At 43.7% G+C, this 21,296-nt stretch overlaps 1 protein-coding gene across 8 annotated transcripts; it reads left to right on the plus strand.

Moving 5' to 3' along the window:
- Nucleotides 1-294: 294 nt before the first annotated feature.
- LOC147308545 (transcriptional repressor p66-alpha) lies at nucleotides 295-19,944 on the plus strand. 8 transcript variants are annotated; one of them, XM_086271298.1, is made up of 11 exons: nucleotides 295-452; nucleotides 9,389-9,903; nucleotides 11,507-11,639; nucleotides 11,882-12,010; nucleotides 13,743-13,820; nucleotides 13,929-14,048; nucleotides 14,287-14,466; nucleotides 16,342-16,600; nucleotides 17,297-17,718; nucleotides 17,813-18,071; nucleotides 18,578-19,944. In XM_086271298.1, exons 2-11 carry the CDS (start codon nucleotides 9,392-9,394, stop codon nucleotides 18,715-18,717), a joined length of 2,232 nt encoding a protein of 743 aa, XP_086127424.1. In that variant the 5' UTR covers nucleotides 295-452; nucleotides 9,389-9,391; the 3' UTR covers nucleotides 18,718-19,944. The 8 variants fall into 8 exon arrangements, 7 of the variants coding, with proteins under 7 accessions (XP_086127424.1, XP_086127426.1, XP_086127427.1 ...); XM_086271300.1 differs by lacking the exon at nucleotides 295-452 and adding an exon at nucleotides 502-745; XM_086271301.1 differs by lacking the exon at nucleotides 295-452 and adding an exon at nucleotides 732-872.
- Nucleotides 19,945-21,296: the final 1,352 nt, after the last annotated feature.

The raw sequence follows: 21,296 nt of genomic DNA on the forward strand, positions 1-21,296 counted from the left end.
TAGAAGCTGTGGTGATTCAAAGAGGATGCTAGTGAGTGTTTGGGATGAAATATGTGGTGTTTTACATATTCATGGGTCAGTACTGTAACTGTGTGTGCGTGTGTGAGTGTGTATTGGAGGGGATCTGTACACTTGCTGGTACACTCACGGGTCACTCCGGGGACCCCGGGGGGCCCTGACATTGTCGTCCTGCTTTGGCCCTCCGTGGTCAGTGACTTACATGATGTGATCCGGTCGCCCTGGTATGGCGAGGTGCGCATGCCCACTAAGAGGACGCAGCGGCTCCATGTGTGTTGAGGCGCATTATTTGGCAACAGACGCGGCAGCGGGGAGGGCCGAAAAAAGAGGATATCCCCTGGATTTCAAAAAAAAGCAACGATTTATCGAGGTTAACTGCAGATTAAACATTCCTTGGTCGACCATCGGCGAAGAACGGGAGACAAAGCTACCGAGTAAGTTGACTTATGTGAAGCTGAAGTTTTTTTAGTGAGGGGATCGAGAGGAGCCTTTTATTCGGACTCGTCGAGAGGAGCCAGGTTTTCCTCCACCTATCTGTGACGATAAAGAAGCTGATGGGCTGTTGAAAAGTAACACTTCTCCGCAGAGCCAAAGGTTGAGCACTGGGGAGGAGAAGAGGGGGGGCTCGCTCAGCCAAAATTTCTTTTATTTAATGTTTCCTCAGGAGCACCGGCGAGTAAATGTGATGGCTGGACTTGATTTGGTGCGGTAGAAGTCGTTTAACGAGGTAAGGATTACAACGTTACATCGCCAGCGGCTCGACGGTCGTCGGCGGCGGCGGCTCAGTCCGTGGGCCGGTCGATGAAATTTATGAGTTCCGACTCGGAGGTTTTTCCTCGGGAGGGGACAGACAGGTAAACCGTCCCGGTGAGCCTCCTGAAGCCGCACTTTTAGGGCAGTATCGCGAAAGTTTGGGGGTCCTTTTTGAGCTCGACGGCTGTCCCGCATCGGGGATGCGAGCCAGGTCAACGATTCGGGTTCGGTTCTGGTTGTGTGTGGGGGTCATGTTGACGAGCGGCTTGCCCCGGCTCGGAGGACTTTCAGTAGTTTGGCTTAAAGTGTCCGGCAGCCGCTGGTGGTCACACACACCGAGTGCCTTTATCCGAGCTAAAAGTGGCTTCGTGTTTTTGTTTGTGCGATGTAGCTAATGTTAGCTCGCTAACTAATAACACGCACACCTCCTCCGAGGCGGTGTCAATAATAAAAAAGCCGGCTAGTTGCACATGTAAGTGTGGGCTGGGTTTAGTTTTTAAAGGGCTGAGTTTGGTTTTTTGGACTGTGTACTGGCGGCTGGAAACGTTAATGGTGGACGCCGCTGCCCGCTTTAAGCCCCGTGGCACCAGTATTGGTTCTGCTATCTGGTAGCTAATCTTCCTACTTCTCTCTGTGACAACCGTAGTCTTCCTCCTCTTAAAGCTGAACACACACACACACACACACTCTCACACACACCGCACACACTCCCCTCTCTGTCTCTTCCTCTCAGCCAGACAGGAGCACGCACGCACACATTTCCACAGCACGAGTTTTTGCAGCGCTTCGGGACAAAGCTGTGGGCTCAGGATTTCTGCCGTCACACCAGTTCGCCGCTAAATTTGTGCCGTCCGTTCATGCGGACGCGCTGAGGTGGATTTAAAACGTGGGGATATCTAATGGCTGAACGTGACGGAAGCCGGCGTTGCTCATGGTGTGTGCAGCGAGCCACACGCGGACTGACGCCGTGTTGTGACGGCACTGGTTACTCTTGCTGAGTCGTGATCGTGTAGCCTTTAATTGGTTAATTACTTAATTAGTTTTGCAGTTGATTGATTTTCAGCGTCTTATTGCATACCGTCACCTGCAGAGGACATAGCTGACTAATGTCTGCTGACTTGTATCAACTTGCTTTCCAAGTAGCATTAATGCCTGAAAGTGTGAGCCACAATCAGAGTTACTGCAGTGAAGTTCTTCTTGTTAAGCTACATAATCGTCTTTTATTCATTAAAAAATAATTATTATAAAATTAAGACGGCTTGTGAAAATGATCCAAAAATCTACAAATATGTGGTTAAAAGTCTTACTATTGTAAGACTAAGACAGCTATAAAAAATAAAATAAAAACAAATCTAGGTTTTCTGTCCGATTCCTATCAGTTTCTGTTAGTTCTCATTGCAACACAATGCAGCCACTTAAAAGTCCCATGCATGCCATGTAAGCTGGGGATGGCATTGTTGCAAAAGCGAGCTGCTGCTTTTAGGAGACTTTTATTGCCTCTTTGTGGTGATCTGGAATGAACCCTCGCTTGTTTGTGTGAACAAAGGCCCTGTAAAGCATTATTTACATGTCAACAGTGTGCAGGTTGCCTTTAGTGAAGGGAAGGGGGGGGTCAGAGGAGAGGGGAGCGCTTTGGCTGTTGAGCTACCTGTCCTTCCTGTGTAGAAACTGTGCATCTGCAGCGTGATGCAGTAGTAGTACTATCCACCCCAGAGTGATTGTGTTGTTTGTATTCAAATGACAAGACTGAGTGAGTCAGAAACAGCGCATGAATTTTCAGCCATTCCAGAAAGCACTGTTCCAGCGATGTCTCTCACACACACACAGACACACAAGGCTGGTTCAGGGCTGTTGTGCAGTCAGCTACTGTTCTGTAAAGGGTCATCTGCTAGCCACATTTTGAGCTGCTCCACATAACTACTGGGGGTCACAGGGCGACCTGTTTGGTCAAACATCAGAGACGTCATCAAATACGTGTGGAGCAAGTTGCTCCCTAATTGCCTTTTCAGTTCGTTTCGTGTAGATGCTGCTTTGTGAAGCTCTGAGCTCTCAAGATCTGAAGTTATTTAACTGAGCAAGTCAGTGACCCACAAAAGTGAGCTTTGGCCATAACTAGCTCCAAAGCAACATCTTATTTAAGCATACACCTCCGATGACATTCTTCTATTGTGAGTGGGGCCGCGAAGGTTTTGCTTTTTAGTTAGTGCACGGACACTATCATTGCTATCATTTGTTATTCTGACAGATGCAACCAGGTAATGGAAACGAATACTTTGCTGGTTCAGCAGTTTTCTAAGGTAGAGTGGCCGCATAGTTGCACGGTTTCCTGAAGCCCCCGTGTGATGTAGAAATATGTGTTCACAGGGTAAAAGGTCTCTCGTGGGTAAATAAAGTGCTGAACACATACTGCATGTAAAGGTGGACATCAGTGATAATTGAGAGCGAGGCTGCTGGTGTGAGTGAAGATGATTGACTGATAGCTGACAGGATCAATGTGATAAATAACTGCCTCATAGCAGGAGAAAAAGACAGAGAAGACAAAACCCTGATAGTGGTAGGAACCTGATGCTAGATTAAAGTAGCACTTTGCACCTTGATAATGTGGCAGTGATCACTGTGATTTAAATACACTCCAGTTGTTAATGAGATGATTGGGTTTGATTGGAGAAATGTCACAAAAAGGATTCAAATGTATATCAGGCATTTGAGACAGCTGACCAGAGTTGGATTGGCAACTTTCTGGACACTGAGTCAACTTGCATATGTGCCGTTCGTATTACTGTTGGTCAGGCGTCTTACACGGATGTATGGGCCACGTCAATTCTCATTAATGGTCACTTCTTAAACAATATAGTGACATGGGCAGGACTTGTTAGAGGACCAGTCTTGTGGGCATTCTTGTAGTATGCACATGGAAACCTCCAAAACACAACTAAATGTTGGAAAGCACAGTGTGCACACGGCAACTTTATTGGAAAAAAAATCAAAATTGCCATCATTTTGGAAAATGTGTCTCTGAAAGCAGCAGTGATGCCGTGTTTTCCTACATTGTTGTGTCCCTGTAAAACTGGAAGACCAACTGAAGTCTAGTTTTACAAGTACAGACTTGTGGCTTTAGGACGAAACTGCAAGACATTACATTTTGCAAAACCTGCAGAATCTTGGATTAACTTTGTTCTTCAATGTCATTAAATTACAGCTGTTTATGTTACCCTTTTTTAAAAACACTGATAAAGAGTTTTAGTAATGCAACGACAGTGTGCATTCAGATGTTTTTGTCTAATATCTAATGGGCTTCAGTTGGGTGGCTCATGTGGCTCTTTTAGATTAGCACCTACTCTGCTCGACTCGAATCGGTTTCGGTCGTTTTCCATTGCAATTGAATGCCATCACACTGTGAGTATGCGGCACAAAACAACACAACAATGGAGGACATCGTCTGCACCTCGTCGTTGGTGGACAGTGTCGGTTAGTGTTGAGTCTTTTTCCTTGTATCCGGGGTTCAAAAATGACGAGTTTGATTCTTGCAAAGGAGTCTCTCTCATGACTCATCCAATGACATCATTTTCTGGCCAGTCAGTGGCATGCAGTCTGTTGACATTACATTTTCAGCTCGCTTAGAACCCCGGCTAAGTAGATACTAGCAAAGTACCAGGTACTACCACCTAAGTGTCGAGTAGAGTTGAGTCGAGTAGGTACTAGTGGGGGGAAAAAATGGCGTTATCATTCAAGGACAGAAAAATGTAACTTCTTTTCACCAGACACCAAAGGGACAGTGCAGCTTCTGGTCGAAATCAAGTGAATGTTTCTACTTTGGGAAGAAATGCAGATGGTAAACCTTTGGTCTGGTGAAAATGTACTAAAGAAGTGACAATCAACCAGTCAGCCCAGCCGCCGTGAGAATTATGAGCGCGATCTCTCGCTGTGCTGTCAAGTCTTTGCAGTGTCGTTTAATGCTGTTTGAGGATTTCCATCTGATTTGAATATTTAACAGGATAATGTTGTATACAATGTGATTCAGATCATACCATGACACTAATCACTCCGCCTGCTGCTGTAACAAGTGTAATATTGAAGTGGACAGTGTAGCTTTTCCTCTTAGTGTGTGTGTGTGTGAAAAGTGAGCAGTTAAGTTTGGCTATATAGCCTGAATTTGTGAGACATGTAAAGTTCAGTTTTGCTTTCGGTTGCTTTCAGAGGTTTTGCACTGGTTGCATGTGATGTCAAGTTCTTGGGGGTGTGTGTGTGTGTGTGTGTGCGTGCGCGTGCGCGAAGAGGGTTTGAAGGAATTGTGTGTGTAAACTGCCATGAAGATGAAATGTGAAACCTGCCAGCCATTAAAGATCCCCCATTACAAAGATGGGGTCAGTGCCCGTGTAAGGTTGGTGCGGGGATGGGTGGCGTTCCCCATGTCTAATTCCTTCCAGCAGCATCATTTCACAGCTATATGCGCCAGAAATTAATAATGTCATCACAACACCCCACCCCCGCCACACCACACACACAAACACACATACGCACACACTGTATAATGGCCGTCAGTGTGGAAGCCCTGCGCCTGCTCCAGCACCTGAAGGGTTAAAACCAGCTTTAGCTTCTCTCTGTCATACACACACACACACACACACACACACACACACACACACACACAAGCTAACCGGTTTAAACCGGTTCTCAGGAAAAGTGCTTTGTGTGTCCCACTGAATCCTGGGAAGGGTCATGTCATGTGTGTCTCAGTGATGTCAGAGTATTATAAAAACTTAGTCAGCTCTCTGCTATCAGGTGATTGCTCTGCATGCTGCATTGTCACCCTGCGTGCATTTTGTATGTGTGCATGATGGATACATTAAGTGCGCTCATTGCTCGCCGCCATAGCCGTTCTGAGAACAGGAAGGGGAGGAGGGGTTGGAAGCGCATACGGTGTGTGTGTTACGGAGAAGTACTCCAGGTTGTAAGGGTTAATTGTAGCGAACCCCCCCCCCCCCCCCCCCCCCCTCCTTCCCACACCCTTCCAAAAAAACAAAACAAAAAAAGGAACGTAGCTTCCTGTGGCGCGTCGCTGGGCAGACTGAGGGCCTCCACAGTCCTGGGAGGACTGGCTCTTGATTCTGTAACATAAAGACATAAATATGCATAAGTACATAACTGCGGTGCACTGCTGCTTCTTCATGCTCTTCCAGCAGAGAGCAAGATCCTTTGTGCATCTCTGAATGTGCTGTCTGTTTGAGATCCTGTGAACTTTGAGCACAGGTTGTCTACTCTCTGTGTGTAGCATGCCATATGGATCAACATTTGCCTTTTTACACATTCAATAATAACCAATTCAATGAGTGTGTACACAGTGAACAATAGCGAGCCTTACCTGGCTTTTTGCTATTGCTCTGGATATAAAAATTTCTGAGTAAATCCTTTGTGATCATATCACCAGCATCATTCTTGTACCAAACTACAGTATGTAAGTACGCGGCATAATCAGCACCACTAGTAATGGAAATTATGAGTCATATTCTGTCTTTATAATCTCACACTATACCTATATTTAGGCATATTGGTGTTTAGATATTACAGCATCATGTGTACTTGATGGGGCAGAAAACACCTCAGAGGCACGTGCCCAAATCCAGAGTCATCAGTGGGATGATTGACCCTTTTGTAAGTCTTTTCTTAGTGCACAGGATGCTATTATGGATAAATGGGTCAATATCCACTGATATGAAAAGTGCATCAGAGATGTACAGCCAAACAGTTTGATAGGCCATTATCAAAACCATCAGCATGTATTGACTGATGTGGAGTATCTGCCGTCATCCCGTGCGTCCGCTCTCGTTTCTGACCCGACTCTGAGTGATTCAGAGCAGCTACTGTAGGGATAATGTGTGACACTATGTGCCATGTACTGGTGCACTTCTGCGAGGGCACAAGTGCACTCTGTAATGCTCGTCCGCCTGACAGAGCGAGCCGCTGTATGTCCTCATCTCCACTACTGCTGCCATGTCAACATCTGGTGGGGATTGAATCTGGTGTTCAGGGGATATTGGACAGTAATGGATATGGTGCTCCACTCAGAAAGAGTTGTATACGCATCGTGAGCTCCTCGCAGCCAATGAAAAATCCCTCCACGTGAATACGTACATTTCTAAAATATGTGGATTCATGAGTTGTTATGAATATTTGAACAGAATTCATGCTCCAGTGAATTTTCGCTCTACCCCAAGTCCCTTTAACTCTGATTTGATTACGATGTTGTCATACATGTTTTATCTCTCTGCAGCATTTTTTTTTCTCTTTGCAGTCTTTCAAAAGACCTTTCTGCTTCTCTCAAGTGCATTTTTTGATTTTCTATTTTGCCCTGAACACTTGAGCACTTTCTGAGTACGCCCATATTTTTCCTAGTGTCCCCCTTTCTCCTGGCTTTTAGTCTAGCCTGAGATTTGGAGAATGGGATGTTTTGGAATTATACTTGAGTCAACATCTTGGCTATGTGACCGTGATAATCCAAGATGTTTTGTCTGGGTGCCATTTTTAGAGCATGTCCCCTGCAGCTGGTTCAAGGTCAGTCTTGTCTGCGTCATTATTGAACAACACGAGGACAATCGCAAATGCAGTTGGGGTAAAATAGACGCCTTAATTTATTATTGGGTAATAGACCTGCAGGTTTCTCCTACCGTGTTAGCCTTGTGAGAATGACATGTGACTTGGGCTAGAGCCTAAATAAAAGGGACTCTGTTATTTTTCTTCTAACAGTTCATCATAACCTTTATCTGTCTTACTCGGTGCAGCCCCTCAATTCATCCACTGTCTGAAATAAGCTGGTTTATCACCTTTCCTTATAAGATAGCTTTCTTCTGATTGGCTGCCCCTCACTAACAGGAAGTTTGAAGAGCAGCTGGGTGAGGCTGTTGCACTTGCACTCAGAGCTGTGTGCCTGAGATTACCACATTAAGGATGTGCGATCAGAAGAAATTAAAGTTCCGGCAGCACTTTATTAATTGGCCGACATATTTTACCTTATAGCTCACATCAGGGTCACTGTAAAACATCAAACGCTACACACTCAATAGGATAAATGCAGAGTAGATGAAATGGAAAACAACCAGTCACTGACAGAATACATCCAATTTGCTAGTGTAGTCTGTCTGTCTTTTGGAAACATTCCTCAGATTTTGGGCCATACTGATGTGTCACACAGTTGCTGTAGATTTTTGTAGCTGCACATCCATGATGTGACCCTCCCGTTCATTGAACTCATTTTCATGTTTAACCAGTCAGAAACCAGTTTGAGCTTTTATTTGAGCTTTGTATAAGGGTACACTGATCATAAAATTAAGCCATGCTCAGTTAATACTGTGGGATCCAAAACGTGCCAAGAGAATATCCTCCATACCATTACTCTATGACCACTGTGAATCAGTGGTATAAGGCAGGATGGTTCAATGCTTTCATGTTATTTAGTCTGACCCAACCATCTGATTGCTGAAACAGAAATCGAGCCTCATAGAACCAGGCAGCCTCCTGTTGTGCACTTTCAGTGATCCTGTGTGAAGTCTCAGTTTACTGTTCTTAGATTCACCCGGTGTGGTCTTCTGCTGCTGTATCAAATCTGCTCGAAGGTTTGATATGTTGTGCATTCAGAGATCCTCTGCATACCTTGGTTGTAACAAGTTAGTGTTGCTTTCCTGTCAGCTCAAAGCAGTCTGGCCATTCTCCTCTGACCTCTGGCATTAACAACGCGTTTTTACTCCGAGAACTGCTGCCCACGGGATATTTTCTCTTTTTCGGACCATTCTCTGTAAACACTAGAAATGGTTGTGTAGGAAAATCCCAGCAGTTTCTGAAATACTCAGGCCAACCCCTGTGGGAGCAACAGCAACGTTACATTCAAAGTTACTTAAATCCCCTTTCTTTCTCAATCTCATTCTCAGTTTGAACTTCAGCAGATTGTCTTGACCATGTGTACATGCCTAAATAAACTGAGTCGCTGCCGTGTTGAGTGATTAGATAACAGTGTTAATGAGAAGTTAAAAAGGGCTGGCAAGTGTAAAGTCACATAAAGATCTGCCAATGAGGCGGCAATACGGCTGTGCCTAATATCATACGATCATAGTCAGTCAAGGCAAAAAGGGAGTGTCCAGTGGAAAACAAGGTGGTATGTGACGCAGCCATGAGCTGGAAAAGTGCAGCTGAGGGGTGGTGTTTAAATTTTGTCTCACCCAACATCAGACATATCCACTCAAAACACTTTGAGGTAGTTTATTCACATTTTTTTAAGTTTTTATTTTTATAAATATATATATTTACGTTGACCCTGATGTAGGCCATAAGCATGTGACTATAAATGGGTAATGTAAATTAAATACAAGGACTTTCACTTTCAGTTCTTTTAGAAATGGAAATATGATTTTAAAAGTTCTGTTTTTTTGACTGAGTAGAATCTTAAATATACCTAAGTGGTGTTTTTCCAACTTCATACAATAAAAATGGACATTTCCTTTTCCTGGAGTTTTTATGCTCCCTATTTTCAATGTAAACTTTTTTTTGTTTTCGTGTCATTTTGGGATCCTGCTTGACTATTGAACACGTCACGTAACACTGTTATTCTTCTTCTTTCTATTTACAGGGGATGTCTGAGGAGGCTGTCCGCCAGACACGCAGCCAGAAGAGGGCGCTGGAGAGGGAGGCTGCCCCACAGTCTGTAGAAACCTCCGATGCCGACAATGAAAGCAAAAAACCTAAACTGGACCCGTCTGAATCGCCAACACAGACCCCAACTAAACCTAAGCCTGACCTTATTCTGGCACAGGATGGTCAGAGCCGGACTAGGCCCGGATTAGAGCATGACAAGGAGCAGGAGCAGGATCAGAGCCCTTTGCCGTTATCTTTAGTGTTACCCTTGACCTCCCAGCCGGTGAAGGATGATCGGAATTGGTCCCAGAGACAGGAGGTGGTCGAACCTGGCTCAGACAATCGGACTGACTGCAATGACAAAGCAAGGGCAATGGACACAAGGAGCCGCGTCCGGCAGGCGGAGCCAAAGGCGTCCGGCGGCATGCTGGCCGCAGGGGAAGTAAAGGCCACTATTAAGGTTGAAGTTCAGACAGGAGAGCAGCCCGTGGACATGAGCACCACCAAAGGGTGAGAAACGGTTCACAGTAAACACAAAAATAATAATGTGAAGGTGCCTTGTGGCTTTTCTGAAGCACTGCCGGCTCCTTGTCTAGACTTTTTGTTCTAAAAACCCACTTATGGGGTTTTAGAAAAGGACAAATGGCACCTTGTTTGAATATGAACGGGCTAAAAATGTTTCAAAGTTACTTTTGTAATCCTGCTGCGTGTGTGTGTTTGTGGCTCAGAGGTGATGCTGAACTTTTGCTCTACCTCCATTTTCCCCCCTCTCCACCACCTGAACCCTAAAAACTCCCCGAACACAAAATGAAGCCGTGTGTGTCACAAACTGGTTCCAGCCGGTTGTTGCCATGGTTTCCACAGTGGAAGGAACAGTGAGGGGAGGGGGAGGGGGGGGAGAGATGAGAGGAAAAGTGAACGTGTCACGTGATGATGACTTTGAGGTCACGTGACTTCTTTGGAAGAGAAGTGATTAATCCACAGGAAGTGATGATGGCGCTAAGCCCTCAGGAGAGACTAATACACACATGAATAAACACACAGACAGACACAAAAAAAAAAAAGACGGCGAGGAGAAGAGACGGGCCGCGTGTCGTCATTTGTTGACTTTACCAAATTCTTATGCTTCACAGAAATGCATAATCTGTGCAATCATAAGGCCTGTCTTATTTTAACAGGAGCATTCCTCCTGCCCTTCAGTCTTTGAGTGCCACTAGTCAAAGTATTTAGGTCATCTACTCTCACATATAGCCTGCAGCTCAACTAGTCACTTTGCAGTAGGAGCTGTAAGTGTTTGGAGGGGAGGCCATGAGTAAAATGTGCATAACGATGTGGTTTTGTAGATAAAAGTGATGACTGATCCCAAAATTCTCCAAGATTTGCTTAGCGTGCCTTGTGTGACGAGTTTACGCGAATGCAGGTCAACTCCAAATGCTTCAAACGCCTGCCCACAGTATCCTGTTTCAACAGGAAATGCGTGCTCTCAAGCAGCCGTTTCATTGTGACTTAAAGACCTTCACCGGAGCTTTAAGTCAGTCACACCTTGCCCCTCCTTGGCATTTAAGCCTGTTCCCCTTGTTGCTGGTAAACCTTCGATATGAATAGAAGCTGTGCGGAGCGCTGTCTGGACTTGTTAGATTACAGCGAAGAGGATAAACCTGTGGTCATAAATTATATTTGTGGTTGAGGAGCAGACCTCCTTAAATACAGGCATTAGTAATGGCTGCCAATACTTGAAGCAGTCGAGTTGTGCTTTATCTTCCTTCAAACTGCCATACACGTTCTGAAGCTTCTCAACCTATCCGGATCTGCCACTGCGAACTCGAACGGCGCAGCTAAATCCTGTCTTTAAACTCAAATCACATTTGTGATTTTTCACTGGGGATGCTGATGTTTCAAGAGTATACACATTCATGCACAACACATTCAAATGATGCATCTTTTGAATTTTGACTAGAATAGAGAGAGGATAGAAAGAAGTGAAATGGTCAAGCTGTGGAGTAGGATGATTATAACATCCCTCAAAGTACTGAAGGAACACACTGGATGTAATCCGTACAGAAACATCAATTTAAATGCTGTTATTAACATTTATTTATTTATTTTTGTCCAGGAGTATAAAAAGAGAGAAGCGCCCTCCATCCCCTGAAGATGATGACGTCATCATTTTGTCAGATAATGACTCCCCTAGTCCACCGATGAACGGGCTCAGCCACTTTAAAGAGCTGGACACGGACTTGCTCATGGTGAGAGACCAAAGTCAGAAATCGTGCATTGGAAGAGAGAGCTCGAGACTCACTTAGCTGTGAGCTTTTATAGATTTTAGTACTGGGGGTGCAAGTTTGGACCTCAGAGATGTTGCACTGTGTGGTTAGAGGTGGATTGAGGACTCAGAGGAATCAGGGGATGTTCAGTAACCTGAAGGGATTTCATTTTTTTTTTTTTATTTATTTTTTTGTAACGTGCCGCTGTGCTCTGTTGAATGTAGAAGAGCAGCCCAGCTGAGAGGGAGCGTATCATTAAGCAGCTGAAGGAGGAGCTGAGACTGGAGGAGGCCAAGCTCGTGCTGCTGAAGAAACTGCGGCAGAGCCAAATTCAGAGGGACACTCTGCAGAAGGTAACTAGCAGCTTTCGCCCACATCAACACATCATTGCACTCTTCCACGTGTAGGGATAGATATTGATGGGATAATATTACAAATCTGCCAACAGGTCATTGATCTTTAGTGATTCTCTTCTAGTTCCTGCACAGTTTTCTGTGGATTGTGAAGTATCCCAACGCTGTCACTAAAATCTCCCATAAATGTTACCATAATACAGTCAGTCTATCTGACTGCATTTGAATGTGTTCATGTTGGCAATTATATCTGTTTCTGATAATACAGCAATTAACAGCGATAAATCATTGAAAATCACATTTGTTGCCCTCTACATAAAAAAAAGAAGCTCACTTTAACTCTTTAACATTTGTGCTCAGCAGACTTCCTGTTCAACAAGAATATAACCAGCTGAGTCGAGTCCCCTGAGTGTGCTCATTGACAAAACTTGTTCAGATTGATGCATGTATAAATCAGACAGCAGTTATTTGCCAACCTTCGACTCTCTGAGAGTTAGACTGCAACTGTTTGCAGAAAGGTTTGCCTCATATCAGGTGACCTGTGCAATCACTTTGCGATCAAAAGCGGTCATGGGTGTGCACTTTTAATAACCCCAACTTGCAATTGGTAGCCTGTGTGAAAATTCAATACAGTCAGCAGAGGCAAGGGGGTTCCTGTCACTCATGTGACTGAGCCAGTTGGGAGGTCAAAGGTGTGTTCAGTGTTGGATGATTTCTAGGTTGAGCTGATTTAATGTACGGTCATTTGGCTAACACATATGAGATCAGCCCTCTAGTTCATTATATTCACAATATTTTAATTCATTTATTGAATTTTCAGTATTGTGTTACACGCATCAGGTTAGAAAAAGGAGTCAAGTCTAAAAGACATCAACCCACAATGTGAGTTTGTAAGGGAGCAGCAGCAGCTACAAATCGGCCCTTAACATTAAAAGCCTCTCCTACAATCTCTCACCTACAGCTTCAGATTATACGAGTCGTCTGCACATTTTCTTTTTCTTTTGATGATAATTTGTTGTAAATGACTAAAGTCAAACTTGTCAAAGGTGATGCACAGAAGGCAGAGAAAAGATGGGTCGAAAATGTGAAGCCAATGCAGAAGTGGCTAAAACCTGCATTCTTTCTAATGTCCAGCAGAGGGGCTGGGGGAGGAACACAATGTTCATTTTGTGATGTATACGTTAGGGTTGCTACTGCATGAGCGTGCAGTGTCTTTGATTTATGTGTCAAATCCATCCAAAATGAAATCGGATGAATCCAAAATGCTGGAAACAGCAGAGCACTGTCCAACGGCTCAAGTCACTGTGGTAGGAATCTGTTGTTTACGTACAGACTATGTGATTAAATACATTTATGAAAAACGTTGGTTACAGAAAGATGACACAACAAACCACACTAATTTGCAACTTCTATTAAGTAAAACTGACAGTAACCATGACAACAGCCTCATAATTATTACATAACAAAATAAATAAACGATTTTAAAAAGTGATAACGACTCTCGGTCAGGTTTTATTCAAATATATAGGTTAAAGCCATGATAACTGTTGAATAATGCAGGTGATGCCTTGATGGTGCAGATAAACCATGTGTTACATGCAGTTCATGTCGTTGACAGGGACAGCCGCTGTTTATATGTTGATTGACGATGCGATTTGGTTTATCTAAGCTTGTGCTGTTCAGCAGAGTGAAGCATCGTTTCAGTTTAATATCTCTGTACGTTGTTTTTCAGCCCTCAGGTTTATCTGGCTCATCTGCTCCTCCTCCTCTAATTCGAGGAACAATTGCAAGCAGTAAAGGCTCTCCACAGGTTAATACACTAATATCACACATGCACATTATTTGTTTGAAAGCACAGTTGCACTATAGTTGATGCCACTTCTCACGGTGTGTTTTTTCTTTTTCTTCTTTAAACCAGATTTTGACAGGGAGGAGTTCGGGTACTGTCATCCCTCCACCCCTGGTGAGAGGAGGGCAGCAGATTTCGTCTAAACATGGCTCCCAGATCATCATGCCACCTCTGGTTAGAGGGGCACAGGTGAGTCATGGGAAAACTCATCCTTGTCAAGTTAATTATAGCCTAAAGGTGTTTCGTGGTAGTGCTGTCTTAAAGAGACAGACTATAGGGAAAAGGTTATATTTAAACGTAGGACTTATGTTCTCTCTTTGCGCCTCCCTCTCTTTCTGTGTGTTCTTTGCTTTGGTGCTTTTTGATGTCCTTTCCTCGTCCTCCGCTACCTTTGTGTCTGTGTTGCCCGTCTCATTGTCGTGGTTAGCCCATCTCTGTGTCTCCACAGCAGATTCAGGCTCTCCGCCAGCAGCAGCAGCAACAGCTGGCTGCCTCTGGAGGCTCGGGGTCTGGTCCTCCTCCTCTGCTGTTGGGTCCCCGGAACTCTGACGCCCAGGGCCAGAGAGGAATGATCCAACCAGGCCTCATCAGAGTCGGCAGCACGCTGGTTAGTATGTCACCGGTCCCTCAATGTAAAAAAACAAAACAAAAAAACAAGAGTGGGCAGAGAAGTGATTCACTCTTCCAGGCTGGAAGCGTAGGATGTATTATACTATGAAGTTAAAGTTTTGTTACTTTGTCTAAATTTGATATGTGTAGAGTTCAAATTGCTCCTGATTATAACTGAGAAAGCTGTAGCCACTGCACGTTGGTGTATGTGTTGCCTTCAGCATTTAATATCACAAAGAATCCTAAATTTAACTGATGGGAATTCAGTCAGAAATCTTGAATGATTCACTCAATAACTACTTCTTTCATTGATTATCTACAACGCTGAGGTGCAATCAAGTATGCAGAATGTACAAAAAGTGAAGTCTAAACTGTTGGTTAGCTCACATTTAGTTTTGAAAATAAAACAAATAAGAACCCTTATCTACCAGTCCATAGGAAGCCGGGCGGTTAATGGAAACTGTTACTTGTAGGGGAAACAGGTTGACTAAGATGTACCGTCAGCCTGTAGATGTACAGTCATGTGAAAATGAACACTGCCCATTTCAATAGGAATTCAGAAGGCATGTAGCAGCCTGATCAGATGCACTTGGTTAATTGATCATCAGTAAGCGTGAGCACCTTTATGAAAACGGGTTTTGGCAGTTTGCTGGTGTGGAGCATTTAGGTGTGTGTGAACACACACAATGTCACAATCTACTCAGGAGTGGTCGTCCCAGCAAATTCAAGGTCAGACTGTGCAATGCTCAGAAACCTCAAAAAACAATGATGTGCTTTGGACAGACAAGGTCAAAGTGGAAATGTTTCACCATATTTAGCGAAAACCAAACACAGCATATCGGCATACCAACTGCGAAGCACGCTGGTGGAGGGGTGATGGTTTCCTGGTCACTGAGTGGAGCGTGAACACTTCTGTATACCAAAGTATTCTAGAGCTAAATGTGAGGCCGTCTATCTGACAGATAAAGCTTGGTTCAAGTTGTGTCATGCAACAGAACAATGATCAAATCTACAACAGAATGAGTGAAAAAGGAAAGAATCGGGTGTTGCAATGGCCCAGTCAAAGTCCAGACCTCAGGCAGACTGTGAAATGCTACGGTGGGACCTTAAGAGAGCTGTGCATAAATGAAAGCGTGGGACAAAATTCCTCCACAGCAATATGACAGACTGAGGAAGTCATGCAGAAAATGATTACATCATGTTATTGCCGCTAAAGGAGGTTCTGCCAGCTTATTTTTCCACAGGGCTGCATTAGGTGGCAGACAGCAAGTTCTCCCAGTCCTCAATTAAACTTGGAAGAAATTGATTAATAAAAACTCTGAAGCCTGTTGATGCTCAGGCTCACAAACTGTGCTCAGGCAGATGATGCGCTTCATCACTCATTTGACCAGCTTAGCCTTGCTACTGAAGCAATGAATTTGAAACATAGATTAGACTGTTCAGAATGTGTAGTTACTGCAATGGAGAGTTCATTTTGAGCCAGGCTAACCAATCGTAGAGAAGGGTCCTCTGGCCAGGACAGTTGGCCGTTATGCTGGTGCCTCTTAAACAGGACACTTCTGACTACAGGAGAACATGGCACAGTCACCCATAACAGACTTTTTCTGGAGAACCAACAGGCAAAGAGTAACGATAAAGTCCGGGGAATAAAGTAGGTTGACTGACCAGGTGCGTGTGTGTGAAGTCAGCATCTTTGATAAGTAGCAGGTATTTTTGTAGTCAGATCATCAGATGAGTCAGATTTTGTGTATTGTGTTGTATTTGACATTGGCACAAATGTGAAATACATTGTGACAGAGCTTTGAGACACTATTGTGGTCGGGGCTGAATATTTACACCATGTGTTTCTTCCTGTCTTTGCTTGTTTACGCAGGCCTCTTCATCCAGTTTGAAGGGCTCTTCCCTAGGAAGCGGTGTGTCTGTGGTGGGTCTGAATGACTCTCCGGCAAGCCGTCAGGCTGCAGCTAAACTCGCGCTGCGGAAGCAGCTGGAGAAGACCCTCTTGGAGATCCCTCCACCCAAGCCACCTGCCCCAGAGTTCAACTTCCTGCCCTCTGCAGCCAATAATGAATTCATCTACCTGGTGGGACTGGAAGAAGTGGTGCAGAATCTGCTGGATACCATCCACAGAGGTATGTGTGGATTTTTAGCTTTTGGTGCTTTGCTTTGTTTTGTTGTTATAGAGGTGAACTGAGCTGTGGTTCTACAGAACAACAATGAGACGTGATCACTAAAGGCATTCATAATCAGGGTTGCCAATCGGTCTCCTTTTGCAGCAATTAGGTTTTAACAGTTTGTTCTTTTTATTTTTTTTTATTATTTTTTTAATTTATATTTTTTATTAAGGTTTCAAAAGCAGGCATTCACAGTATGTACATCATGTAAGAATACTTCTTGCTTATATTATCTGCCTAAAAGCAATTGAAACAATCACATAATCCGAAATAAGAAAACAAACATCTTTTTATTTTATATGGTAGTAAAACGAGTATCTCTGGCTACACAGCAATTTTGTGGTATCACGATCAGCTTTGGGAAATATTGATAGACATTTTGGGGCAAGCAAGCAATTAACTGATTAATTAGGAAAATAACTGTCATGTTCCTCAGTAATGAAAATGAAAATAGCGATTAGTTGCTGTCCTCCCCCTGTTACTAATTGGCCTGCTTATTTTTGTTTCTATTGTTCCGAGTGAAGACATCTCCACTATCACCCAGGATTTAAACATCTGTCTGCTTGTGTCTGTTTTTCTTCAGTGCTTATTTGATGCCACACTGCTCTGTCTTTGCTCATTGCCTCTGGGCTTCCTGTCTCTGTTTCCAACCAGGAAAAACGGGTGTAGCCCTGCCCAAGCCCACCATCAGAGAACCTTTCATCTGCAGCCAGTGCAACACTGACTTCACCTGCCGTTGGAGGCAGGACAAGACGAAAGGCGGGGCGGTGCTCTGTGAAGACTGCATGTCATCTAACCAGAAAAAGGCTTTGAAAGCTGAGCATACCAATAGGCTGAAAGCCGCCTTTGTCAAAGCACTGCAGCAAGAGCAAGAAATAGAGCAGCGTATAATTCAGCAGACATCTTCACCAGTCTCCCACAGTACCTCATCATCCGCTTCATCTGCCTCTTCATCACTGAAGGCAGAGCATCTGGTGGCTCAGCAGCTGAAGCAAGTTCAGGCCAGAGTGTCCTCCCTCCAGCACCACCACCAGGCCAGCCGAGGAAACCTCATTCATCATCACTCCATCAAGCAGGTTGGAATCAGGTTTTGGTCTGTTTTTTTCAGAGAACACCTGTAGAGTCAAAGCTGCCGTAGCTCAAACAGCCTTTTTGTGTCTCCTCCCTCAGAGCTCACAGGGCCACCTGTCCCACGGTGTCTCATCAGTGGGGGTGAGAGGCATCCCCCACTCCTTTTCCTCCACCTCCCAGCTGCAGAGCGCAGTGGCGGCCGCGGCTTTGGTCAGCCGGCCAGGTAAGCACGCCCATGTTTCCCACCGCTCTGTGCAGAGTTCAAAGGTGAGCAGCAGTGGAATCCGCGGCCACAGGATTATCAGCGGAGGTAGTGCCTCATCCACTGCATGGAAGAAGCAGAGCAGCAGCAACACAGGTAGACTCACATTAATACCAGCCCAACTCTGACGCCTGACATCTGCTCTCTGTCAAATTCCTGTCTGGTCCAAAAGCAATCCTTTGACACCCCAAATCCAACTTTTTTTTTTATTTTTATCATTAATTTGTCTTCTTTCTAAAGAGAAAAAAATTGTGATCACTGTAATCTTACACGTTAGAAAGAAAATGATGAATAGGAAATGTTTTCGGACAAGGCACCCCCCACCCCACCCCCACCCCTTCTGGAAATGAATCTGTTTTCCTGCTGTAATCCCTCAGTTTGGTGGTTTTAATACTTTTTCCTGGGTCTCACTACTGTGTGTTAGATTAGCGCATAACTCTCATTCGTTTTTCCTTGGTGTCTGTCCGTGCGTTATGGAGCCGTGGGTGGCTTTACATTCAGGTGTTACACAATCATACAGTGTTTTTCGAAATCATTAGACGTAACGCCGCAGTTCTTTTCCACGCCCTGACCTGACCTGCCGCTCTGCTGCATGTTCACAGGAGTGACCATGGCCTACGTGAACCCCAGCCTGACGGGTCACAAGACATCAGCCACAGTGGACGCTCGCCAGAGGGAGTACCTGCTGGACATGATCCCCTCTCGCTCGTCAATCTCGCAGACTGCAAACGCGTGGAAATAGTCGAAGCCGTACTCCGCTACTCATTTACTAGTTTTTTTCCCAAGTTCCTCAGCTCCAATAATACGGTCCACAGCGCCCCCGCAGGACTTGTTAAGCAATTACAATCTCTCAAAGTGAAGAAACGTTCCTTAATTAATACCTTTGTATGATTCTTGTTTTAGTTTTGCTTATTTTCCAATGTTTTTTTTTTTTCTTCTTTTGGGGTTCATCGTTATTTGATAATTGTGCAGAAACCATTTTGATTTGACTGGGCAGAGAAGAAAATACTTGAAGGGCTTCCTCTGGGCTCTGTCCTCCAGACAGGGTCGTTCAAATGATGATGTACGATAGACGGTTATGTCTGCTGCGAGTACCTTTGATAAAAATAAGCATTCTGTTTGAGGCTTGTTAGCCCTTTTCTGCCATGATGTGGGTGAAACGCACCCAACCTTTTGACACTTGAATAGTTGTATCACACCCAAGAGTTCACGTTCGACAAAATACACATTTATTTTAAGTAAAAGCAAAATTACCAAGTTGTAAAATTTTCATTACACCACCCATGTAGTTAAAGGTTTGAGTTTACTTTGTATTTACCGTAAGTTATTTTTGTGTTTTTGTTTTTCCTTTTTTTTTTTTTTTCTTTTCTTGGACTGATGGTTAAGATCACTCAGTATAATGTGGTTTCCACAAATGAAGATTATTCTAGCTTTGTTTTTTCTTTTCTTTCTTTTTTTTCCTGTTTAACAGCATGCCTATCCTTAAGCCCATTTTGCACCTTAGCTGAAGAAGCGTGGTGTCATTGCTTAATTCATCTGTAATTACCATCTGTAATTTGCTTATTTTATATTGTCAACATTGTAAGATTATTTTGAGTGTTACATCATCACTGAGAAAATGCAAAACTCTGAAGGAGCTGAATTCGCCACACTGGAGCCAGAAATCTTGCCTCCGATATTTATCCATTGTCCACGTGAGACACGGGCTACATGTAGCCTCGACTCAGTCCTTAAAGGAAACATCTTCCAGCTTCCTGGATTACACAGTTAAAGAGTTGTGTGATCACACAATTAAGATTAAGACTCTGGATTACACAAGACCATCGTTATCTTGTGCCCCTCACCATAATGCATAATTTCTCTGCTTTCCAGTCATTTTAATTGCAATGTACAAAGTTATGTTTAAATTTATTTGGTTTACTTTTTTCCTAGCTCCTGAAATAAATAATAAAAAATATTACATTTTAAACTGCTGCTTTCATTTGCTGTTTTGGGATATCACTGTCTCTGTGACATTTTTGCTCTTATGGGCCTAGAATCGAAATTCATACGTATGCTGTTAACAAATATCTATTCATTCACATGGTAGCAACTATGCATGTAGATGTGGTCAGGATGACCTGCTGAAGTTTAATTTGAGCGTTAGAATGAGGAAGAAGGGCGATTTTATTTTTTTAAGGGACTGAATGCAGCACAGTTGTTGGTGCCAAACTGGCTGGCATATTTCACAAACTGCTAATCTACTGGGATCCAGTGAACAGCATTTCTGTTGAAGAAAATACTCTGATGTTAGAGATCAGATGGAGTCTAAAGAATGGCCAGACAGCTTTAAGCACTCATTTCAACAAAGGGCTACAGAAGAGCATCGGTGAACCACACCACTCCAACCTTGAAGCAGACGGGCTACAGCAGCAGAAGACCACATCAGGTATTATTCCTGTCAGATCAGAACAGCAAACTAAGGCTGCAGGTTGCATGACTCCATTAAAATTGGCCAATAGAAGATTGGAAAAATATTGCCTGGGCTGATGAATCAAGATTTCTTAAGATGTTGGAGTCAGAACTTGGTATAAACAACATGAATTTATGGATCCACACTGCCTTGTATCAGCAGATCAGGCTGATGGTGGTGTCTTGATGTGGGGGATGTATTCTCTGTGCTCTTTATGCTCCAATGTACCAACTGTGCATCATTTAAACATCACAGCCTACCTGAGTATTGTTGTTGACCATATCCGTACCTTTAAAACCACAGTGTGCCCGCCTTCTGATGGCTGCTTCCAACAGGGTAACACATCATGTCACAAAGCTCAGGTCATCTGTACTCAAATGGCCTTACAGTCACCTGATCTCAATCCAACAGAGCAGCTTTGGGATGTGGTGAAACGCACCACATTCCATTTTATACTGTCATGTCAATATGGCTCAAAATCTCTGAGGAATGTTTCCAGCTTCTTGTTGAATCTGTGCCATGAAGAATTAAGGCAGTTCTGAAACTTGATACGAGGGAGGCGTAGCTAATGGCCCCTCTGGTGTTTCAGTCCAAAATTAAACAGGTGACTCTAAAATCAAAGCCAGCAAGAAATCACATGATGAAATGGAAATATCAACAAGCAACAATGATGCTTGTTGATATTTCAACAAGCTTTTTTCTTTTGGCATTTTTTGCAACATGATGTTTTTAGGAAATCCATCTTTGCTTCTATACACTTTTTAAGTACTTTTACTCAGATTCAGGGCATTTCTTTGTTATAGAATATTTGTTTTTATTCTGTTATTTGCATTATAGTTATCACTTTACCACATCAACATAAAAAAATG

The sequence above is a fragment of the Aulonocara sp. 'chitande type north' Nkhata Bay genome, linkage group LG18 (assembly GCF_057382095.1).
Source record: "Aulonocara sp. 'chitande type north' Nkhata Bay isolate Kocher_YH1m ecotype deep benthic linkage group LG18, A_spYH_male_GT1.1, whole genome shotgun sequence".
Lineage (NCBI taxonomy): Eukaryota > Metazoa > Chordata > Actinopteri > Cichliformes > Cichlidae > Aulonocara > Aulonocara sp. 'chitande type north' Nkhata Bay.

Coding starts and splice junctions, on each gene's coding strand:
- LOC147308545 (XM_086271297.1), top strand. Junction 13,821..13,928: donor GCAGTAAAGGCTCTCCACAG/GTTAATACACTA, acceptor TCTTTAAACCAG/ATTTTGACAGGGAGGAGTTC. Junction 14,049..14,286: donor CTCTGGTTAGAGGGGCACAG/GTGAGTCATGGG, acceptor TGTCGTGGTTAG/CCCATCTCTGTGTCTCCACA.